We start from the raw sequence: 22,071 nt of genomic DNA, 5'->3' as shown, positions 1-22,071 counted from the left end.
GGCTAATATTTTGTACTTTAGTAGAGATGGGGTTTCATGGTGTTGCCCAGGCTGGTCTCGAACTTCTGAGCTCAGGCAATCTACCCACCTCAGCCTCCCAAACTGCTGGGATTATAGGCATGAGCCACTGCACCCGGGCACAATAGTTTTTTAGTTTACTATTCGTCTAGGTAGAGGCCACTCTAATGGCTTCCATCTGGCCTTTCCCACCATGATAGCCCTCACCCTACCAGTCAGGGAGCCAATGTGGGGGTTCTGCCATCTGCTAAGTATGTCTATGCCAATTATGCATTCGGGCAATGGGGAAATGACCACAGGCTCAGTCAGGCAACCCACTGTAAGTCAGACCTGAGCTAAAACTCCATTAATTACCTGACTTCTATAAGCCCCTGCATTAACTGGAGGGCCACAATGACGTTTTGGGTCCCCTAGAATCCACATCAGCTCAGAGCCAGTGTCTAGTAGTCCCCGAAATGCCTGATCATTTCTCTTTCCCCAGTGCACAGTTACCCTGGTAAAAGGCTGGAGGTCTCCTTGGGGAAGGATGGGAGAAAGATTCACTGCATAAATTGTTGGTAATGTAGTGGGGTCCTTCTTTGGGGGTACCTGGCTTCCCTTCATTCAAGGGGTTCTAGATCTGTAAACTGGTTCAAGTCTGGAAATAGATTCGGGGCCATGATTCTCTGTTTTTATAATTCAAATTAATCTTTTGTCCGTTCAACCTAGAAATTTTCTGCTTGTATAAATTATGTAGGAATGCAGTGGGCTTCCTATCAACTTAACCTCTAGGAACACCATGATTACTTAGCCAGTGCCAGAGCTCTACATGAGTCAGACTATTCTGATTGCCGCTTTGCCTCCGCTGTCCATTATGGTAGGCCCATTTTGCCTTTGACAGTTGAGTGCTGCCACCTGGCCTCTGCCACCTTGGGATCCAGTTATTTCCATTGTATTTACATTTTGTAATTGAGTGACTGTGGTTCCCACTGTTAGATCTGGCATACAGAAAAGAGCAGTTACAGGGCTCTTCAAATTATAGGGCATCTTCAAAATGCAGGTGTTGTCCTCACAAATCTATTTTGCAAGGCATTGGTCAAGGGTATATCTTCTGGACCCTCCCAGCTGGAATGAGTAGGTCTAAAGTGACTAATCCACTCCACCATCCCAGTCTCCCTAAGCCTTTGGGTCCCTTCCTCTACATTAAACCAAGGGAGATCAGGCATTTCCAGCTCTCTCACGGTGGACCATCTTTTAATCCATATTTCAGCTAACCAAATAAACTATTAGAACCTTTTTTAACTCCCCAAGCTGCAACATTAAATGCAGAGTCCCTACTTAGTGGGCCCAAATCAATAAATTCAGCCTCACCGAGCTCCGTGTTTCTTCCACCGTTGTCCCATACCCTTAATATCCATTCCCATCCTGTTCTCCAGATTTCTGTTTATGTAAATTAGAAAACTCAAGCAGTTCTTTTCAAGTGTAGCACACCTCCTTATGAGTCACCCTCTCAACCTCACCTCTAGGGACCTGCTGGGACTTTAGCCTAGTTATAAGTCTAGAAGCAAACACGGGTGTTGGGGTGGGTCCTGAGGAGAATCAACATTATCTTGCCTGGCAACTGCCTCAGGAGATAAGACTGTCACTCAGGGCAATCGTAGCAGATTTGAGGCTCCATAACTGCTTCTGAAGCTGGGAGATAGAATCCCTAAGTTTATCATTTTCTTTCATCACTTTGTCCACCAAACTTAGGAGCGACCAACCAGCTTCATTATGTTCCTGTAGAGAAAGAGCTAGAATTGTGGAAAAACAGACACAAGCTCTTATCATGCGAGTGGCTGTTCTGCATTGAAAGATGCATGCACAGCCTTGCCAGGTGTCTACTGTTAAAGTGAGGGCATTTATGGGAAAATAATGGGACCCTGCAACTTGGAATAGGGATGTGTGGGAGGACCCTGATGAAGCTGGGGACACTGAGTTTGTGAACTCTGATGAACCTCTTTTGCCAGAAAGAACACCGTCCCCATCCCCAGTCATGTCAGCATCCCCTCCCCGACCCAATCTGCCATCAGCCTTTCCACCTTTGAGGAGATAAATGCTGTGCTGCCTGAGACAACACTGATGGCCTCATCTGAGGCAGTTGCCAGGCAGGATGATGTTGACTTTCCTCAGGACTCACCCCCAACAACCCTGTTTGCTTCTAGAGCTATAACTAGACTAAAGTCCTGGCAGGTCCCTAGAGGTGAGGCTGAGAGTGTGACCCATGAGAAGGTGCACTACACTTGAAAAGAACTGCTTGAGTTTTCTTTATTATTATTATACTTTAAGTTCTAGGGTACATGTGCACAACGTGCAGGTTTGTTACATATGTATACATGTGCCATGTTGGTGTGCTGCACCCATCAACTCGTCATTTACATTAGGTATTCCTCCTAATGCTATCCCTCCCCCCTCTCCCCACCCCATGACAGGCCCTGGTGTGTGATGTTCCCCACCCTGTGTCCAAGTGTTCTCATTGCTCAATTCCCACCTATGAGCGAGAACATGCAGTGTTTGGTTTTCTGTCCTTGAGATAGTTTGCTGAGAACGATGGTTTCCAGCTTCATCCATGTCCCTACAAAGGACATGAACTTATCCTTTTTATGGCTGCATAGTATTCCATGGTGTGTATGTGCCACATTTTCTTAATCCAGTCTATCATTGATGGATATTTGGGTTGGTTCCAAGTCTTTGCTGTTGTGAATAGTGCCACAATAAACATACATGTGCATGTGTCTTTATAGTAGCAAGATTTATAATCCTTTGGGTATATACCCAGTAATGGGATTGCTGGGTCTAATTTATACAAACAGAAATCTGGAGAACAGGCATGGGAATGGATATTAAGGGTGTGGGATAAAGGTAGAAGGAACATAGAGTTGGGTCAGGCTGAATTTATTGATTTGGGCCCACTAAGAGGGAAGGGTGCAGGATTGAGAAGTAACTTCAGAGGTGATAGAATGTTCTTTCATCACCCAGGTACTAAGCCTAGTACCTAATAGTTATTTTTTCTACTCATCTCCCTCCTCCCACCCTTACCCTCAGTGGGCCCCAGTGTCTATTGTTCTCCTCTTTTGGTTCATGTGTTCTCATCATTTAGTTCCCACTTATAAGTGAGAACACGTAGTGTTTGGTTTTCTGTTTCTGCGTTAGTTTGCTAAGAATGATGGCTTCCAGCTCCATCCATGTTCCTGCAAAGGACAGGATCTTGTTCTTTTTAATGGCTGCAGTCCATGGTGTGTATATACCACATTTTCTTTATCCAGTCTACCATTGATGGGCATTTAGGTTGATTCCCTGTCTTTGCTATTGTGAATAGTGCTGCAGTGAACATATGCCTGCATGTGTCTTTGTGGTAGAATGATTTATATTCCTTTGAGTATATACCCAGCAATGGATTGCTGGGTGAAATGGTAGTTCTGTTTTCTGAAGACCTGGTAGGGGCTGTATAATTACAAAAATGTTTTTATAATTACTTGAGAATATGTAACAGCAAATTTACTCATGTGTCTGTTTTATCTTAGACAAAATGGAAAAAGCTAATTTTCTAGGGTTATTTGCCATTCAAGTTTCTGCTTGTTCTTAATCAAGCGAATCATTATCTGTGTCTCTTTGGTCGGAATGTCATCAACTTCAAACAAACTGTGTGCCTCCAGAAGAGCTGGAGTGGGTACATGGCATAGACTTTGTAGTTGGAAGAGTCAGAGTACATGTAGGTAATAGGAATCCTGGAGATAGGTTTCTTTCATGCAGCACCTCTAGGAGCCTATGCCACACAGACACTCTTCATCTCTGGAGCAAGATGTGGCTTGCAGCATTTCTCAGGTGTATTTTCCCATGGAACCGAACTTTCCACACCCCAAAACTTTTTTTCAGTACTTATTTCTTGAGAGGAAATAACAGATAAAGCATGGGCTTTGAGGTCAAACCTTTCCAGATTTGAATTTCAACTTTACTACTCTCTACTTTTTCATCTCAAGCCAGGAACTTTGCCTCTCCAACTCTCAGTTTCTTCAGAGGTAAGATACCTGTTGTAAAGACCAAGAGCAATTAGGCAAGAAAAGAAATACTTAAAACAATGCCTGGCACACAAAAAAACACTCACTCTGTGGCTGCTGTTGCAGCTACTACAGCAAAATAATTAATACCAGAGCTGTATCTCCCTCTCACATATTTTCTCTGACTTTCAGACATGGGTTTTTAGCTGCCTGTTTTCTGTTCACATATGTGTTCCACAGAGACCTCAAATTCAGTATGTACACCCAAAATTTATATAATCTTCCTTTATATCTTCTCTAGTTGATACAGCCACATCCAGTCAACTGCTAAATCTGGTCAGCTGTGTCTCCTAAATATATCTCACATCCATTCACCTCTCCTCAGTTTCAAGCCTGTGTCATAGCTTGCCTGGGCTACTCCTGTTGTCTCTCTGGAGTACTTTCTATGTTACCAACCTGGCTTCTCATTGCAGCCCAAATGCTCAGTCTAAACATTAGGGGATCATGCTGCTTCTCAAGTTTGAACTTTCAGAGCCTCTCTAAGGCCCACAATAGGGTTTTTCAAACTTGCTAACCCTAACACCAGTTGAAGTCCTTAAAATTATAGATTCCTGGAACGTCTCCAGGAATCCTTTCCTCTAGAGATTCTGATCCAGATGATCTTGGGTTTGGCCCAGGATATTTGCATTTTAAGTAAGTTGCCAGGTACTACTAATGGTAGTCAAATTTGGAAATTCTTCACACGTAAATAATCCACACTGTGTTGCATGGCACCTCTGGCCAGCTATCCAGTACTCTCTTTTCTATTTTATTTTTATTTTTATTTTTTTGGAGACAGGGTCTCGCTCTGTTGCCCAGACTGGGGGTGCAAGGCTGCATGCAGCCTTGACATCAGCAGGCTCAAAGCAATCATCCCACTTCAGCCTCCTGAGTCGCCAGAGCTATAAATGTACACCATCATGCCCAGCTAATATTTAATTTTTTGTAGAGACAGGATCTCGCCATATTTCCAAAGCTATTCTTGAACTCCTGGGCTCAAGTGATCCTCCTGCCTTGGCCTCCCAAAGTGCTAGAATTACAGGCACGAGCCACTGTGCCCAGTCTTGTCAGCCCCTTTCTATGCAATTATAGCATTTTCACATCGTGGTGCAATTTTTGGTTTATATGTGTCTCTGTTCCACCAGACTTGAGGACAGGAATTCATTTCTATAGCCTCAGCATTTAGTTCAGTTTCTGCAAAACGATAGAAGTTAGTGAATGTTTGTTGAAAGAATAAAAGGGAAAGAGGAAGGCTAGAAAGAACCCTTGCATTATACCAGTAGTTACAAAAATGTTACTTGGAGTCCTGAAGTGTCTCAAGGAGAACTGGTGGTCAGAGTGGAGGCCTAACTATGGAGGATTCCTGCGTTATCCCCCTTTCCTGAAACCCTCACCTCTGATTCAACCCAAGAAATTTTTTATATGTTGGTGAACAGAGTAAGATTCTGTTGAAAAGAAGAGAAAAGCTGACACTAAAAATAAATTTGGAAACCATAGCCCTGTACCATCATTTGCCTTTATAAAACCCCTTTTTTTGTGTATTTCTGCTTTCTGTGCTTTAAAATGAAGTGGGAAAACTTAATTTGAGAAATAAAGCCAAGTGATCTAAATTGGAAAATGAATCTATGAGGGGATATTAGATATTTCCTTTTTTTTGCATTTTTTTTTATTATTATACTTTAGGGTTTTAGGGTACATGTGCACAATGTGCAGGTTTGTTACATATGTATCCATGTGCCATGTTGATTTCCTGCACCCTGTTGGGTCATACAGTGTAGTATAACCTTGGGGCTACTTGCTTATTTTCAAGCACCTGGCAGGTTATCATGAGAGAGATGCTAAGCAGCTGGCATCCATATTCATGGAGGACCGAATGAGGAACATAAAGATTAAATTGAAAAAGTTGGGAGAATTCCTCTAAATTTATTTGAGAAAACTGCTTCCGTTTCCAGAACAGAGTCTTTAGGATGTACCCTCATTGAGGATAAGAAACTTGTCTCTGCCTTAGTGCCTGGCATGGGCTGGTACCTCATTGGCAGTCACCAAACATTTGTTGAAGGGATACATGAATTGCCATCAATGAAGGCATATACAAAATGCAGTGCCATCCAAGAATTATAAATCTCAAAAAAGGTAGTTAAAATTAAGACACCATTAGACTTGTCACAGATTGAAATTATGGGATTCATTTGTAAGAACTTGACCAATAATATGAAATTAATGTAACTTCATATGCTATATGTCCATAGTTCATCATCATAAAAACAACTAAAGGTAGAGTAGTTGTCTTGTAATATTGCTTACTGAAGAGTAAGAATTAACCATCTCTTTTTCTTTTGAAAGAGATCAGATAGTAACTTAGAAAGATGGTTTCTCATTCATATTAAAGAGAAAGAATTACTCATATAGAGGTGTGAGTGTTTATGAAATCTCATGAGTAAATTTGACTCTCTTGGCCACAGTTTCTGTTACACCTTTGAAGAGTATGAGTACTTGCTCTTGCTCTAGTTGCCAGGTAGATTCAATCAGCATTTATCTGAATATGTTTCTACAGACTCCATTGCCTTACACAAAAGTGGGTTGTGGGGTAAAATGTCACCTGTCCCCTTAGTTCTTAAAACATATACCACCATTTTAAGCCTCTGAAAAGTCCTAGAGGGTAGAAACCTGTCTGTGTTCAATACAGTATTTCCCAACAATATTTTGCCACTTTTTTTGTAAAACAACTATCGACAAATCATGGGAACATTGGATAGATTATTTGTCTTCAAATAGTTTGAATGTTAATGGAAAGCAGCATTTATTTATCATACCCATTGGAGAAGCTAGCAAAATATATAAATAAACAGGTATATAAACAGGTGTGATAGATAAATGAAATAATTATATGTATGCCCAAAGCCCTCTGAAGTGAAAAAAAAGACAGTTATTTTGAGTGTTAAAAATTGTCAAAAAGGCCAGGTGAAACTAGAGTATGAAAGTCTTGAGGAAATGTAAAGCTCAGGTTGGCACTGTGAGAACTAAACTTAAGGGCTTCCTTTCATTATTGAGGAGAAAAAGAGAAGTTCCTATGTTCTGATAGAGCCAGCAAGCCTATTTACCTAGATATTTGCTTAATCTACCATTTTATCTTTGGACAAGACCTTGGTGTAAGTCCCTCCAAATAGTACCCCGCTATGGGCAGCTCCAAAAAGCAGCCTGTTGGGAAGGTGTCTGCTTTTGAGAGATTCACAGAGCGTATAATGTGGGGATGAGAGCAATTGTATGTTTTTCTTCTGAAGAGTAGTACAGAAGTTATGATAGATTCTCTTGAAAATCTCTTCGAAACACATAAACTTCCTGAAACCTACTTTTATACTCATGTATCTGTGAAGACATATTATCACATTATTAGATAATTGGGGATTGTTATGTGCATGGTATACGTATTAGTTAGATCAACTTCTGTAACAAATACAAAATATATTATGGTTCAAACACAATAAAAGTGTATTTTCTTGCTTTTATAACAGCCCTGGGTGGGTGAATTTGCAGTTAGTAAGGTAGCCTTCATCCACACATTCATTTAGGGACCAAGACTAATGGATAATCTGCCATCATCAATACATAGCACCAAAGTTGTACTGGGGGTCATCTCCACTCCGGGTCTCTAGAAGGGGAAAAAGCATGAAGGCACATATATAAGAAGTTTTTGGCCGGGCGCGGTGGCTCACGCCTGTTATCCCAGCACTTTGGGAGGCCGAGGCGGGCGGATCACAAGGTCAGGAGATCAAGACCACGGTGAAACCCTGTCTCTACTAAAAATACAAAAAATTAGCTGGGCGTGGTGGCAGTCGCCTGTAGTCCCAGCTACTGGGGAGGCTGAGGCAGGAGAATGGCGTGAACCCGGGAGGCGGAGCTTGCAGTGAGCCCAGATCGCGCCACTGCACTCCAACCTGGGCGACAGAGCGAAACTCCGTCTCAAAAAAAAAAAAAAAAAAAAAAAGTTTTTAGGACTAAGCCTAGAAATTGCACACATCACATTCATTCACATTTTGGTGTCTAGAATTCAGTCACATGGCTCCACTCAACTGCAATGGGGGGGCTAAGATGTATACTCTGGCTGTGTACCCAAGAAGAAACAGAAAACATGGATTTAGTGAGCATCTGGGGGACTGTGTCTGTCACAACATACTTGATGCTTGTTGGTCCTTTGTCACCAAATTAGAAGGTTGATTTGTGCTATCTCATTTGCTCCCTCCTGGCTCATGGATGTTTCTGCATAGTGTGATGGTGATGTACCCATTCATTTTATGGTGACCCTCATTAGCAAACTTCCACACACCATACAGCAGTTCTTCAGGAAATTTCCACCTTTTTCCATTCAACATTTATTGAGCACCTATTATAGGGTTAGGCTCTTAGAAGTACTAGAGGTACAGAGGGGAACAAATGTTCTTATCCTTGGGATTTTATTCTCTTGTGTAAGAGAAAGGCAATAAACAAAGAAAGAAAATAATTAGTTTGTGCCACATGCTGTAAAAAAGTGAGTAAGTAATGGGAAGGGGTAAAGGAGTACTGCTCTTGCCAACATGTCAAAGTTGGCTTCTCTAGGAAACTGGCATTTAGGCTAAGATCTGAAGGATGGTAGTGAGCCAGCCACTTGGGCTGAAAGAACAGCATTCCAGAGAAAACAACATACACAAAGGTCCTAAGGCAAGAATGAGCTTGACATGTTCAAGAAACTTGTATCTAGGACACCAGTGTGTGTTGGAGAATAAGCAAGAAAGGCTCATGTGAGATGAGATGGGGCTGTAAGACAGGCCAAGTCAAGTGTTTCACACAAGGCCATGCAGATTTTGGAGAGTTTACCTGTTATCTGAGAGTGAGAGTAAACCACGAAAAAGTTTGTTGTTTGTTTGTTTTCTGTAACAGCTTTATGTAATATAATTCACATACTATAGAGTTTACCCATTCAAAGGGTACAGTTCAGTGGCTTTTATTATATTAGAGTTATGCAACCATTTCCACAGTCCATCTTAGAACAGTATCATCAACTCAAAAAGAAATCCCATACCATTTAATAGTCACTCCATTTACTCCAAACCCCCAGCCCTAGGCAAACACTAATCTATTTTCAGTCTCTGTGGATTTGCCTATTGTAGACATTTCATAAAAATGGAATCATACAGTGTGTGGTCTTATATGATTGGCTTCCATTACTTAGAATATTGTTTTCAAGGTTCATCAACATTTTAGTATGTGTCAGTACTTCATTACTTTTATGGCTGAATAATATTTTGTTATTTGGCTATATCTACCACATTTTATCCATTTGTCAGTGGATATTTTGGTTGTTTTCACCTTCTGTCTATTATTAATAATGCTATGAACATTCATGTACAAATTTTTTTGTGACCATATGTTTTATTTCTCTTGGATATATACCTAGGAGTAGAATTTCTGGGTCATGCGGTTACTAGCTAACCTTTTGAGGAACTTCCAGACTGTTTTTCCAAAGTGGCAGTACCATTTTGCATTCCCATCAGCTGTGTATGATGGTTCCAGTTTCTCCATTTCTTTGTCAGCACTTATGATTATCTATCATTTTTAATAAAGCCATTCTAGAGGTGTGAAGTGGTACCCTCATTGTGCTTTTGATTTGCAATTCCCTGATGACTAATGATGCTGAACATCTTTTCATGTGTTTATTTGCCATTTGTGTATTTTCTTTGGAGAAATATCTATTCAAGTTACCCACTTTTGAATTGTCTTTTTATTATTGAATTTTAAGAGAGCTTTATATATTATAGGTACAAGTCCCTTATCTGTATATGATTTATAAATATTTTTGCCCATTCTGTGGCTTGTTTGTTGCTTTCTTCATGGTGTCTTTTGATGCACAGTAGTTTTTTACTGTAATGAAGTCCCTTTTTTTGTTGTTGCTTGTGCTGTTGGTGTCCTTCCTACCTAAGAAACCATTACTTAATTCAAGGTCATGAGAATTTATACCTATATTTTCTACTAAGAATTTTGTAGTTTTAGCTCTTACATGTAGATCTATGATTCATTTTTACTTAATTTTTATGTATGGTGTGAAATAAAGGTCCAGCTTCATTCCTTTGCATGTGAATATCTAGTTGTCCCAACACTGTTTGTTGAAATACTATTCTTTTCTCCACTGAGTTATCTTAACACCCTTGTAAAAAATCAGTTGACAGCATGAAAAGGTTTTAAGCTGGGAAAAGATATGATCTGATTTGTATTTTAAAAGGATCAGTCTCTCCAAGAATGGCTTTTAGAGAGGCAAAAACGGAAGTAGAGCCGGGAAGCTGTTATAATAATCCAAGTTAGTCAAGTAATGGCCAAGACTCGTAGCAGCAAAGGAGATGGCAAGCTTTTTAAAGATTGAAGATACTTTGGGGAGAGAATTGCCTTGACTCTGTTTTTGCCACTTTTTCACTTATCTGTGTCACAGCTGTCTTTTCTACCTTTCCCCATTACATTTTCTCTTAAATGGTCTTGAGAATTTTTTTCTGTTATTTTTGGAAGTGTTTTTTTGTTTTTTTTTGAGACGGAGTCTCGCTCTGTCGCCCAGGCTGGAGTGCAGTGGTGCAATCTCGGCTCACTGCAAGCTCCGCCTCCCGGGTTCATGCCATTCTCCTGCCTCAGCCTCTCCAAGTAGCTGGGACTACAGGCGCCCGCCACCACGCCAGGCTAATTTTTTGTATTTTTAGTAGAGACGGGGTTTCACCGTGGTCTCGATCTCCTGACCTCATGATCCGCCCACCTCGGCCTCCCAAAGTGCTGGGATTACAAGCGTGAGCCACGGCGCCCAGCCTTTTTTTTTTTTTTTTTTTTTACTTTACTTTTTTTTATTTCCTATCTGTGATAAAACTGACAACTTATTTGTATCTACACTATTACTAAAACCACAGCTTATTTGTATCTACACCTATTGTTTCCTTCTTCACTCTTTCCTGGATTCTATCCCTCTTCACCTACTCAGTGATTTTCCTTTACCAGTTATATCCTGTGTCTTCAGTAGTTCTCCTTCTGTAAGCCTTGTCCCATTAGATATAAATTTTCTTAGGTGTATCCCATCTATTTTTGAGTCAGGTTTTTAAAATGTAATTTATACACAGTAAAATTCACCCTTTTTAATGCATAGTTCAGTGAGTCCTGACAAATGTATATAGTTGTGAAACCATCACCACAGTCAAGAAGTAGAGCATTTCATCACTCTCAAAAAGTTCCCTCATGTACCTTTGCAGTCAGTCCCTACCCTTCTTCCCCAGTCCTAGCAACTGATTTGATTTCTGTTCCTATAGTTTTGTCCTTTCCAGAATGCAATATAAATGGAGACATAGAGCCTATGGCCTTTTTTCACTGAGTTTTTTCATTTAGTATAATGCTTTTGATATTCATCCATATTATTATACATCCCAGTAGTTTGTTTTTTAAAATTGTGAAATGATACTCTATTATGTAGATTATTCATTTATCCCCCTGGTGGATATTTGGGTTCTTACATGTTTTGGCCATTGTGGATAATGCTGCTATAAATATTTATATATAGATCTTTGGGTAAATTTTTTCATTTCTCGTGAGTAAACACATAGGAGAATTACTGGGTCATTTAGTATGTATATGTTTATAAGAAACAGTCAAGCTGTTTTCCAAAGTGGATGTACCATTTTGCATTCTTACCAACAGTTTATGAGAGGTTTAGTTCTAGTTACTTGACATTCTTACCAGCCTTTGGTATATTCATTCTTTTTTTTTTTTTTTTTTTTTTTTGAGATGGAGTTTCTCTCTTGTTGCCCGGGCTGAAGTGCAATGGTACAATCTCGGCTCACTGCAACCTCTGCCTCCCGGGTTCAAGCAATTCTCCTGCCTCAGCCTCCAGAGCAGCTAGGATTACAGGCACAGGCCACCATGCCTGGCCAATTTTTGTGTTTTTAGTAGAGACGAGGTTTCACCATGTTGACCAGGCTGGTCTCGAACTCCTGACCTCATGTGATCTGCCCACCTCGGCCTCTCAAAGTGCTGGGATAACAGGCGTGAGCCACCGTGCCCGGCTGGTATATTCATTCTTTAATTATAGCTATTCTAGTAGGTGTGTAATGGTATCTCACTGTGTTTTTTGTTTTCTGTTGTGTGTGTGTGTATGTGTGTGTGTGATGGAGTTTTGCTCTTTTGCCCAGGCTGGAGTGCAGTGGCGTGATCTAGGCCCACTGCAACCTGCGCCCCCTGGGTTCAAGCGATTCTTCTGTCTCAGCCTCCTGAGTAGCTGGGATTACAGGCACCTGCCACCATGCCTGGCTAATTTTTGTATTTTTAGCAGAGACGGGGTTTCACTATGTTGGCCAGACTGGTCTGGAACTCCTGACCTCAGGAGATCTACCCGCCTCATCCTCCCAAAGTGCTGGGATTACAAGTGTGAGACACCACACCCAGCCCTCACCGTGTTTTTAATTTGCATTTCTCTAATGATTAATGATATTTTATTGTGCTTATTTGCCATCTCTGCACATCCTTTGGTGAAGGGTCTGTTCAAATCTTGTGTCCATTTTTTATTTGAATGTTTATTCTTATTGGACATTTTATATGTTCTCAATACAGTTTTTTCTTAGGTGAATGTTTTGTGATTATTTTCTCTCAGTCTGTAGCTCGTCCTTTCATTTTCTCACCAGTATCTTTTAAAAAGAAAGCTTTTAATTTCTGTAAAGTCTAATTTATCATTTTATTGTGATTTGTGATATTTGCTTAATAATCTCTGGCCACAGAAAGTTTTCTACTATGTGCTACATGGGGAAACAAATGTGAACAAGATATACAAGATACTTGTCTTCATTTTTCACTGAGTTGTCTTCTTTTACAGTTTTAGCTCTTGTATTCGAGCCTGTGATACATTCAAGTTAATTTTTATAAGCAAGGGTCAAGGCTTAGTTTTTTTCATATGGATTGTTCAGCACCATTTGCTGAATGTACTGTACACCCCCCTTGATACCTTCATTTGAAATTAATTGACTATGTATATGTGGGTTATCCCATATTTTAACAAAGACTCTCTCAACCCCACATGCCCATTTAACTAAAAATGCATCACTTCCACCTCTTCACAACCATTCTTTAAAGTGTGGGCTAGACTGTGCTTCATCATTTCTTTCTTACTCCTCACACTGGCATCTTTCTCTACCATTTCATTAAAACAGTTCTTGCCAGAATCACCAGTGATCTGTATTCGAGAGTTTTGTCCTTGTTACATGTGACTCTCAGTGGTCTTGGACCTTGTTGACCCCTCCCTCCTCTTTCAGACACTCTCTTCACTTGACCAGTGCAACATCTCACCATCCTTCATATTTTTCTTCTGTTTTTCCATTTGCCCCATGCGTCTACTTTGATAGTTTTTCTTTTACCCATTTCTTAAATGTCATTGTCCCTCAGCAATCTGACCAAAGCCCCTTTTTCTCTTTGTTCTTTGCATGTTCCCTGCTTATTCCCATTTGTTCCCCTGGCTGAAGAATCTCAAATTTATATCTGACCCAAATCTTTCTGAGATTCATTTCTGCGTGTCTAACTGCCTACGAGGACCGTAGCTGTATGAGGAAAAAGTACCTTGTATGTGTCTTGTTCACATTTATATTCACATGCCAAGCACACAGAACTTAATAACAATTTGTAGACTGATCAAATGAATACATGAACAAACTAAACTGATACTACATATATTCCATGAATACATGACTGGAGGCACAAGATAAGTAAGTTACTTTTGGAATCACATACTTTATCTTCACCATGGCACAGTTTTCCTTTACAGTTGGTAGTGAATCTTTGGATAAAGAGGTGGGAATGAGATTCTGCACAGGGGCAGGAAGGAGATGCGAGAGTAAAGAGACATTTCTCCAAATGTTGCAAACACTGTTTCTAAGGTTTTCTAGTCCAGTAATTTTAATTTCCTCCTGAAATTATGTATATTATTTAGAGAATAAAATATTTAGTGGCTCTATTAAATTCTGACGGTGGCTTTAGCTATAACACATCATTTCTTTTTGAATTTCCACCAAAGATTTTATAAGTTGCTGTAACATTTTGTAAGACCTAAAGCAAGCTTGTCCAACCTGTGGTCCACAGGCTGCATGCAGCCCACGATGGCTTTGAATGCAGCCCAACACAAATTCGTAAACTTTCTTAAAACATTGTGAGATTTTTTTTATTTTTATTTTTATTTTTTAGCTCATCAGCTACCATTAGTGTTAGTGTATTTTATGTGTGGCCCAAGACAGTTCTTCTTCTTCCATTGCAACCCAGGGTAGCCAAAAGATTGGACACTGCTGCCCTAAAGTGATTCTCAAGAGTTATATAAAACAGCACTCCCCAATGTTTTTGGCATCAGTGAGCAATTTCATGGAAGCCAATTTTTCCATAGACTGATGGGTGGAGATGGTGGTGTGGGATGGTTTTGGGATGAAGCTGTTCTACCTTAGATCATCAGGCATTAAGTTAGATTCTCATAAGGAACACACAACCTATATCCCTCCACGTGAAGTTCACAATAGGGTTTGTGCTCCTGTGAAAATCTAATGCTGCTGCTGATCTGACAGGAGGCAGAGCTCAGGTGGTAATGCTTGTCCACCTGCCGCTCACCTGCTGTGCGGCCCAGTTCCTCACAGGCCACAGGCCTGTAGCAGTCTGCAGCCTGGGGTTGGGGACTTCTGATATAGAAGATGTAAATTTGGTAATGTAGATTCTTTCAGATCTAATATGATGAATAGTTTTATGATGATCTGAGTACTCACATCAAAGAATGTATATGCTTGTTATGGATTTCGCATCATGCTGGTGTTTTGGGAATATCTGGGAGAAATATAAGATACAGTCCTCCTTACTGCCCTCAGGGAGCACACACCTTCAAACAGATAAAACACACAGCTACAATCAGCAAATAAACAGAAGCACCTATCAGGCAGTTTGTGGTTTCCTTTGTATGTTACTTGGCAGGAAAAAAGAGGGTGTCCTGCCACTAGACATGTGTTTTTGGCCTTGCTTGTCACTGCAAGCTGCTATGTAAATATGTTTAGTGTTTTTCCATATCTGCTCTTTTTCTTTATTCTGGAGTGTGTTACTCACATTTCTCTATATCTTTCTTTCCTACATTTCAGTGAGCGGTTTCTGGTAAGACTGAACAAGAATGGTGGGCCAAGGAACCCAGAGAAGATAGAACGAATGTGTGCCCTTTTTACAGTATGTACGAATTCTCTTTTCCTCCTTTGCTGTTGACTCTAACCAGTGGCCTGCTATGTGGATATTGTCACCCTGGAAACAAGCCTTTAGTCTTATTTCCACAAACACTGGGGAGAATAGGACTTGATTTATGTTTCTATTAGGTTTTAATAAAATATTTATAGAAAACTGAAATTATATACAGGTTTAAACTTAATTTTTATTAATGAAATATCAAGTACCTTTCACTGATACAGATTTTATAAGCTATTTCATATAATAGACACTTAAAACCTGACAGAACCAGCCTGGACAACATGCCAAAACCCAATCTGTAGAAAAAATTCAAAAATTAGCCGGGTGTGGCGTGTGTCTGTAGTCACAGCTACTTGGGGATGTGAGGCGAGAGGACCGCCTGAGCCCAGGAGGTTGAAGCTGCATGAGCCAAGGTCGCACCACTGCACTTCAGCCTAGGTGAAAAAGTGAGACCAGACCCTGTCTCAAAAAAAAAAAAAAAAAATCTGACATAGGTCTTTCTTACTGTTCTTATCCAAGGCCACTGGGAATTTCTCTGAGATGTATAATTTCTGATGCATAATTTATTTTAAAGGTATCCACCAAGTTTACAGCTTTGTAGTTTGTTAGTGAGTTCATATACAGCAAGACAAACTAAATAGTCCTCTTCCAAATACTAAATAGGGGATCTTTTCCTACTGTGATCTGTACTTTTCTTTATATATATATATATACTTTAAGTTCTAGGGTACATGTGCACAACATGCAGGTTTGTTACATAGGTATACATGTGCCATGTTGGTTTGCTGTACCCATTAACTGGTGATTTACATTACGTATTTCTCCTAATGCTATCCCTCCCCCCGACCCCACCCCACAACAGGCCCCCGTGGGTGATGTTCCCCACCCTATGTCCAAGTGTTCTCATTGTTCAAGTCCTACCTATCAGTGAGAACATGCAGTGTTTGGTTTTCTGTCCTTGTGATAGTTTGCTTAGAATGATGGTTTCCAGCTTCATCCATGTGCCTGCAAAGGACATGAAATCATCCTTTTTTATGGCTGCATAGTATTCCATGGTGTATATGTGCCACATTTTCTTTATCCAGTCTATAATTGGTGGACATTTGGGTTGGTTCTAAGTCTTTGCTATTGTAAATGGTGCCTCAATAAACATACATCTCCATGTGTCTTAATAGTAGCATGATTTATAATCCTTTGGGTATATACCCAGTAATGGGATCACAGGGTCAAATGGTATTTCTAGTTCTAGATCCTTGAGGAATCACCACACTATCTTCCACAATGGTTGAACTAGTTTACACTCCCACCAACAGTGTAAAAGCGTTCCTATTTCTCCACATCCTTTCCAGCACCTGTTGCTTCCTGACTTTTTAATGATCGCCATTCTAACTGGCGTGAGATGGTATCTCATTGTGGTTTTGATTTGCATTTCTCTGATGACCAGTGATGATGAGCATTTTTTCATGTGTCTGTTAGCCGCATAAAAGTCTTCTTTTGAGAAGTGTCTGCTCATATCCTTTGCCAACTTTTTGATGGGGTTCTTTGTTTTTACTCTTATAAATCTGCTTAATTTATTTGTAGATTCTGGATATTAGCCCTTTGTCAGATGGGTAAATTGCAAAAATTTTCTCCCATTCTGTAGGTTGCCTGTTCACTCTGATGGTAGTTTCTTTTGCTGTGCAGAAGCTCTTTAGTTTAATTAGATCCCATTTGTCAATTTTGGCTTTTGTTGCCATTGCTTTTGGTGTTTTAGACATGAAGTCCTTGCCCATGCCTATGTACTGAATGGTACTGCCTGGGTTTTCTTCTAGGGTTTTTATGGTTTTAGGTTTAACATGTAAGTCATTAATCCATCTTGAATTAATTTTTGTATAAGGTGTAAGGAAGGGATCCAGTTTCAGCTTTCTACATATGGCTAGCCAGTTTTCCCAGCACCATTTATTAAATAGGGAATCCTTTCCCCATTGCTTGTTTTTGTCAGGTTTGTCAAAGATCAGATGGTTGTACATGTGTGGTGTTATTTCTGAGGCCTCTGTTCTGTTCCATCGGTCTATATCTCTGTTTTGGTACCAGTACCATGCTGTTTTGGTTACTGTAGCCTTGTAGTATAGTTTGAAGTCAGGTAATGTGATGCCTCCATCTTTGTTCTTTTGGCTTAGGATTGTCTTGGCAATGTGGGCTCTTTTTTGGTTCCATATGAACTTTAAAGTAGTTTTTTCCAATTCTGTGAAGAAAGTCATTGGTAGCTTGATGGGGATGGCATTGAATCTATACATTACCTTGGGCAATACGGCCATTTTCATGATACAGATTCTTCCTATCCATGAGCATGGAATATTCTTCCATTTGTTTGTATCCTCTCTTATTTCGTTGAGCAGTGGTTTGTAGTTCTCCTTGAAGAGGTCCTTCACATCCCTTGTAAGTTGGATTCCTAGGTATTTTATTCTCTTTGTAGCAGTTGTGAATGGGAGTTCACTCATGATTTGGCTCTCTGTCTGTTATTGGTGTATAGGAATGCTTGTGATTTTTGCACATTGATTTTGTGTCCTGAAACTTTGCTGAAGTTGCTTATCAGTTTAAGGAGATTTTGGGCTGAGACAATGGGGTTTTCTAAATATACAGTCATGTCATCTGCAAACAAGGACAATTTGACTTCCTCTTTTCCTAATTGAATATCCTTTATTTCTTTCTCTTGCCTGATTGCCCTGGCCAGAACTTCCAACACTATGTTGAATAGGAGTGGTGAGAGAGGGCATCCCTGTCTTGTGCCAGTTTTCAGTGGGAATGCTTCCAGTTTTTGCCCATTCAGTATGATATTGGCTGTGGGTTTGTCCTAAATAGCTCTTATTATTTTGAGATACGTTCCATCAATACCTAGTTTATTGAGAATTTTTAGCATGAAGGGCTATTGAATTTTGTCAAAGGCCTTTTCTGCATCTATTGAGATAATCATGTGGTTTTTGTCATTGGTTCTGTTTATGTGATGGATTACATTTATTGATTTGTGTATGTTGAACCAGCCTTGCATCCCAGGGATGAAGCCAACTTGATCGTGGTAGATAGGCTTTTTGATGTGCTGCTGGATTCGGTTTGCCAGTATTTTATTGAGGATTTTTGCATCGATGTCCATCAGGGATATTGGTCTAAAATTCTCTTTTTTGTTGTTGTGTCTCTGCCAGGCTTTGGTATCAGGATGATGCTGGCCTCATAAAATGAGTTAGGGAGGATTCCTTCTTTTTCTGTTAATTGGAATAGTTTCAGAAGGAATGGTACCAGCTTCTCTTTGTACCTCTGGTAGAATTCAGCTGTGAACCTGTCAGTCCTGGACTTTTTTTGGTTGGTAGGCTATTAATTATTGCCTCAATTTTAGAACCTGTTATTGGTCTATTCAGGGATTCAACTTCTTCCTGGTTTAATCTTGGGAGGGTGTATGTGTTCAGGAATTTATCCATTTCTTCTAGATTTTCTAGTTTATTTGTGTAGAGGTGTTTGTAGTATTCTCTGATGGTAGTTTGTATTTCTGTGGGATCAGTGGTGATATCCCCTTTTTCATTTTTTATTACATCTGTTTGTTTCTTCTCTCTTTTCTTCTTTATTAGTCTTGCTAGCGGTTTATCAATTTTGTTGATCTTTTCAAAAAGCTCCTGGATTCATTGATTTTTCAAAGGGTTTTTTGTGTCTCTATCTCCTTCAGTTCTGCTCTGATCTCAGTTATTTCTTGCCTTCTGCTAGCTTTTGAATGTGTTTGCTCTTGCTTCTCTAGTTCTTTTAATTGTGATGTTAGGGTGTCAATTTTAGATCTTTCCCACTTTCTTTTGTGGGCATTTAGTGCTATACATTTCCCTCTACACACTGCTTTGAATGTGTCCCAGAGATTCTGGTATGTTGTGTCTTTGTTCTCATTGGTTTCAAAGAATATGTTTATTTCTGCCTTCATTTAGTTATTAACCCAGTAGTCATTCAGGAGCAGATTGTTCAGTTTCCATGTAGTTGTGCAGTTTTGAGTGAGCTTCTTAATCCTGAGTTCTAATTTGATTGCACTGTGGTCTGAGAGACAGTTTATTGTGATTTCTGTTCTTTTACATTTGCTGAGGAGTGCTTTACTTCCAACTATGTGGTCAATTTTGGAATAAGTGTGATGTGGTGCTGAGAAGAATGTATATTCTGTTGATTTGGGGTGGAGAGTTCTGTAAATGTCTATTAGGTCTGCTTGGTGCAGAGCTGAGTTCAATTCTTGGGTGTCCTTGTTAGCCTTCTGTCTCGTTGATCTGTCTAATGTTGACAGTGAGGTGTTAAAGTCTCCCATTATTATTGTGTGGGAGTCTAAGTCTCTTTGTAGGTCTCTAAGGACTTGCTTTATGAATCTTGGTGCTCCTTAGCTCTTCTTGTTGAATTGATCCCTTTACCATTATGTAATGCCCTTCTTTGTCTCTTTTGATCTTTATTGGCTTAAAGTCTGTTTTATCAGAGACTAGGATCGCAACCCCTGCTTTTTGTTTTTTTTTGCTTTCCATTTGCTTGGTAGATCTTCCTCCATCCCTTTATTTTGAGCCTGTGTATGTCTCTGCACATGAGATGGGTCTCCTGAATACAGCACAATGATGGGTCTTAACTCTTTATCCAATTTGCCAGTCTGTGTCTTTTAATTGGGGCATTTAGCCCATTTACATTTAAGGTTGATATTGTTATGTGTGACCTGAGGGACCTGACTGTTAGAAGGAAAACTAACAAACAGAAAGGAATAGCATCAGCATCAACAAAAAGGACATCCACACCAAAACCCTATCTGTAGGTCACCAGAATCAAAGACCAAAGGTAGATAAAAACACCCCACTGTCAATATTAGACAGATCAATGAGACAGAAGGTTATAGGTAGATATCTGATCTTATCATTTTAATGTTAGCTGGTTATGTTGCCCATTAGTTGATGCAGTTTCTTCCTAGCATTGATTGTCTTTACAATTTGGCATGTTTTTGCCGTGGCTGGTACCAGTTGTTCCTTTCCGTGTTTAGTGCTTCCTTCAGGAGCTCTTGTAAGGCAGGCCTGGTGGTGACAAAATCTCTCAGCATTTGGTTGTCTGTAAAGGATTTTATTTCTCCTTCACTTATGAAGCTTAGTTTGGCTGAATATGAAATTCTGGGTTGAAAATTCATTCTTTAAGAGTGTTCAATAGCGGCCCCCACTCTGTTCTGCTTATAGAGTTTCTGCTGATAGATCCGCTGTTAGTCTGATGGGCTTCCCTTTGTGGGTAACCTGACTTTTTTCTCTGGCTGCCCTTAACATATTTTCCTTCATTTCAACTTTGGTGAATCTGACAATTGTGTGTCTTAGAGTTGCTCTTCTCAAGGAGTATCTTTGCGGCATTCTCTGTATTTCCTGAATTTGAATGTTGGCCTGCCTTGCTAGGTTAGGGAAGTTCTCCTGGGTAATAACCTGAAGAGTGTTTTCCAACTTGGTTCCATTCTCCCCCTCACTTTTAGGTACACCAATCAGACATAGATTTGGGCTTTTCACATAGTCCCGTATTTCTTGGAGGCTTTGTTTATTTTTACTTTTTTTTCTCTAAACTTCTCTTCTCACTTTATTTCATTAATTTGATCTTCAATCACTGATACCCTTTCTTCCACTTGATCAAATTGGCTATTGAAGCTTGTGCATGTGTCATGTAGCCCTTGAGCCATGGTTTTCAGCTCCATCAGGTCATTTAAGGTCTTTTCTACCCTGTGTATTCTAGTTAGCCATTCGTCAAATCTTTTTTCAAAGTTTTTAGCTTCTTTGAGATGGGTTTGAAGATCCTCCTTTAGCTCGGAGAAGTTTGTTATTACTGACCTTCTGAAGCCTACTTCTGTCAACTCATCAAAGTCATTCTCCACCCTGCTTTGTTCCGTTGCTGGTGAAGAGCTGCAATCCTTTGGAGGAGAAGAGGTGCTCTGGTTTTTAGAATTTTCAGCTTTTCTGCTCTGGTTTCTCCCCATCTTTGTGGTTTTATCTAACTTTGGTATTTTATACTGGTGACCTACAGATGGGGTTTTGGTGTTGATGTCCTTTTTGTTGATGTTGATGCTATTCCTTTCTGTTTGTTAGTTTTCCTTCTAACAGTCAGGTCCCTCCGCTGCCGGTCTGTTGGAGTTTGCTGGAGGTCCATTCCAGACCCTGTTTGCCTGAGTATCACCAGCGGAGGCTGCAGAACAGCAAATATTGCTGCCTGATCCTTCCTCTGGAGGCTTCGCCTCAGAGGGGCACCCACCTGTATGAGGTGTCAGTCAGCCCATACTGGGAGGTGTCTCCCAGTTAGGCTACACGAGGGTCAGGGACCCACTTGAGGACGCAGTCTGTCCATTCTCAGAGCTCAAACACCATGCTGGGAGAACCGCTGCTCTCTTCAGAGCTGTTAGACAGGGACATGTAAGTCTGCAGAAGTTTCTGCTGCCTTTTGTTCAGCTATGCCCTGCCCCCCTAGGTGGGGTCTACAGAGGCAGCAGGCCTTGCAGAGCTGCAGTGGGCTCTGCCCCGTTCGAGCTTCCCCAACCGCTTTGTTTACCTACTCAAGCCTCAGCAATGGCAGATGCCACTCCCCTGCTAGGCTGCTGCCTCACAGGTCAGTCTTAGACAGCGGCACTAGCAGTGAGCAAGGCTCCGTGGGCATGGGCCCCATCCAGGATATCCCAGGCACAGGATATAATCTCCTGGTGTGCCATTTGCTAAGACAGTTGTAAAAGTGCAGTATTTGGGCGAGAGTGTCCCGATTTTCC

The 22,071-nt window shown here is 40.4% G+C and overlaps 1 protein-coding gene across 5 annotated transcripts in view; it reads left to right on the top strand.

The window, feature by feature from the left end:
* Positions 1-22,071, top strand: part of DOCK3 (dedicator of cytokinesis 3) — a 653,304-nt gene that overhangs the window by 406,027 nt on the left and 225,206 nt on the right. For all 5 annotated transcript variants that reach the window (XM_030811683.1, XM_030811684.1, XM_030811682.1 and 2 more), the window contains exon 10: positions 15,221-15,302. In XM_030811683.1, coding sequence (XP_030667543.1) covers positions 15,221-15,302 — 82 coding nt within the window. The remainder of the gene's footprint in view (positions 1-15,220; positions 15,303-22,071) is intronic.

This window comes from Nomascus leucogenys, chromosome 4 (assembly GCF_006542625.1).
Source record: "Nomascus leucogenys isolate Asia chromosome 4, Asia_NLE_v1, whole genome shotgun sequence".
In the NCBI taxonomy this organism is placed as follows: domain Eukaryota; kingdom Metazoa; phylum Chordata; class Mammalia; order Primates; family Hylobatidae; genus Nomascus; species Nomascus leucogenys.
The sequence above is the reverse complement of the archived record's forward strand: the minus strand, read 5'-3'. Positions and strand labels throughout refer to the sequence as shown.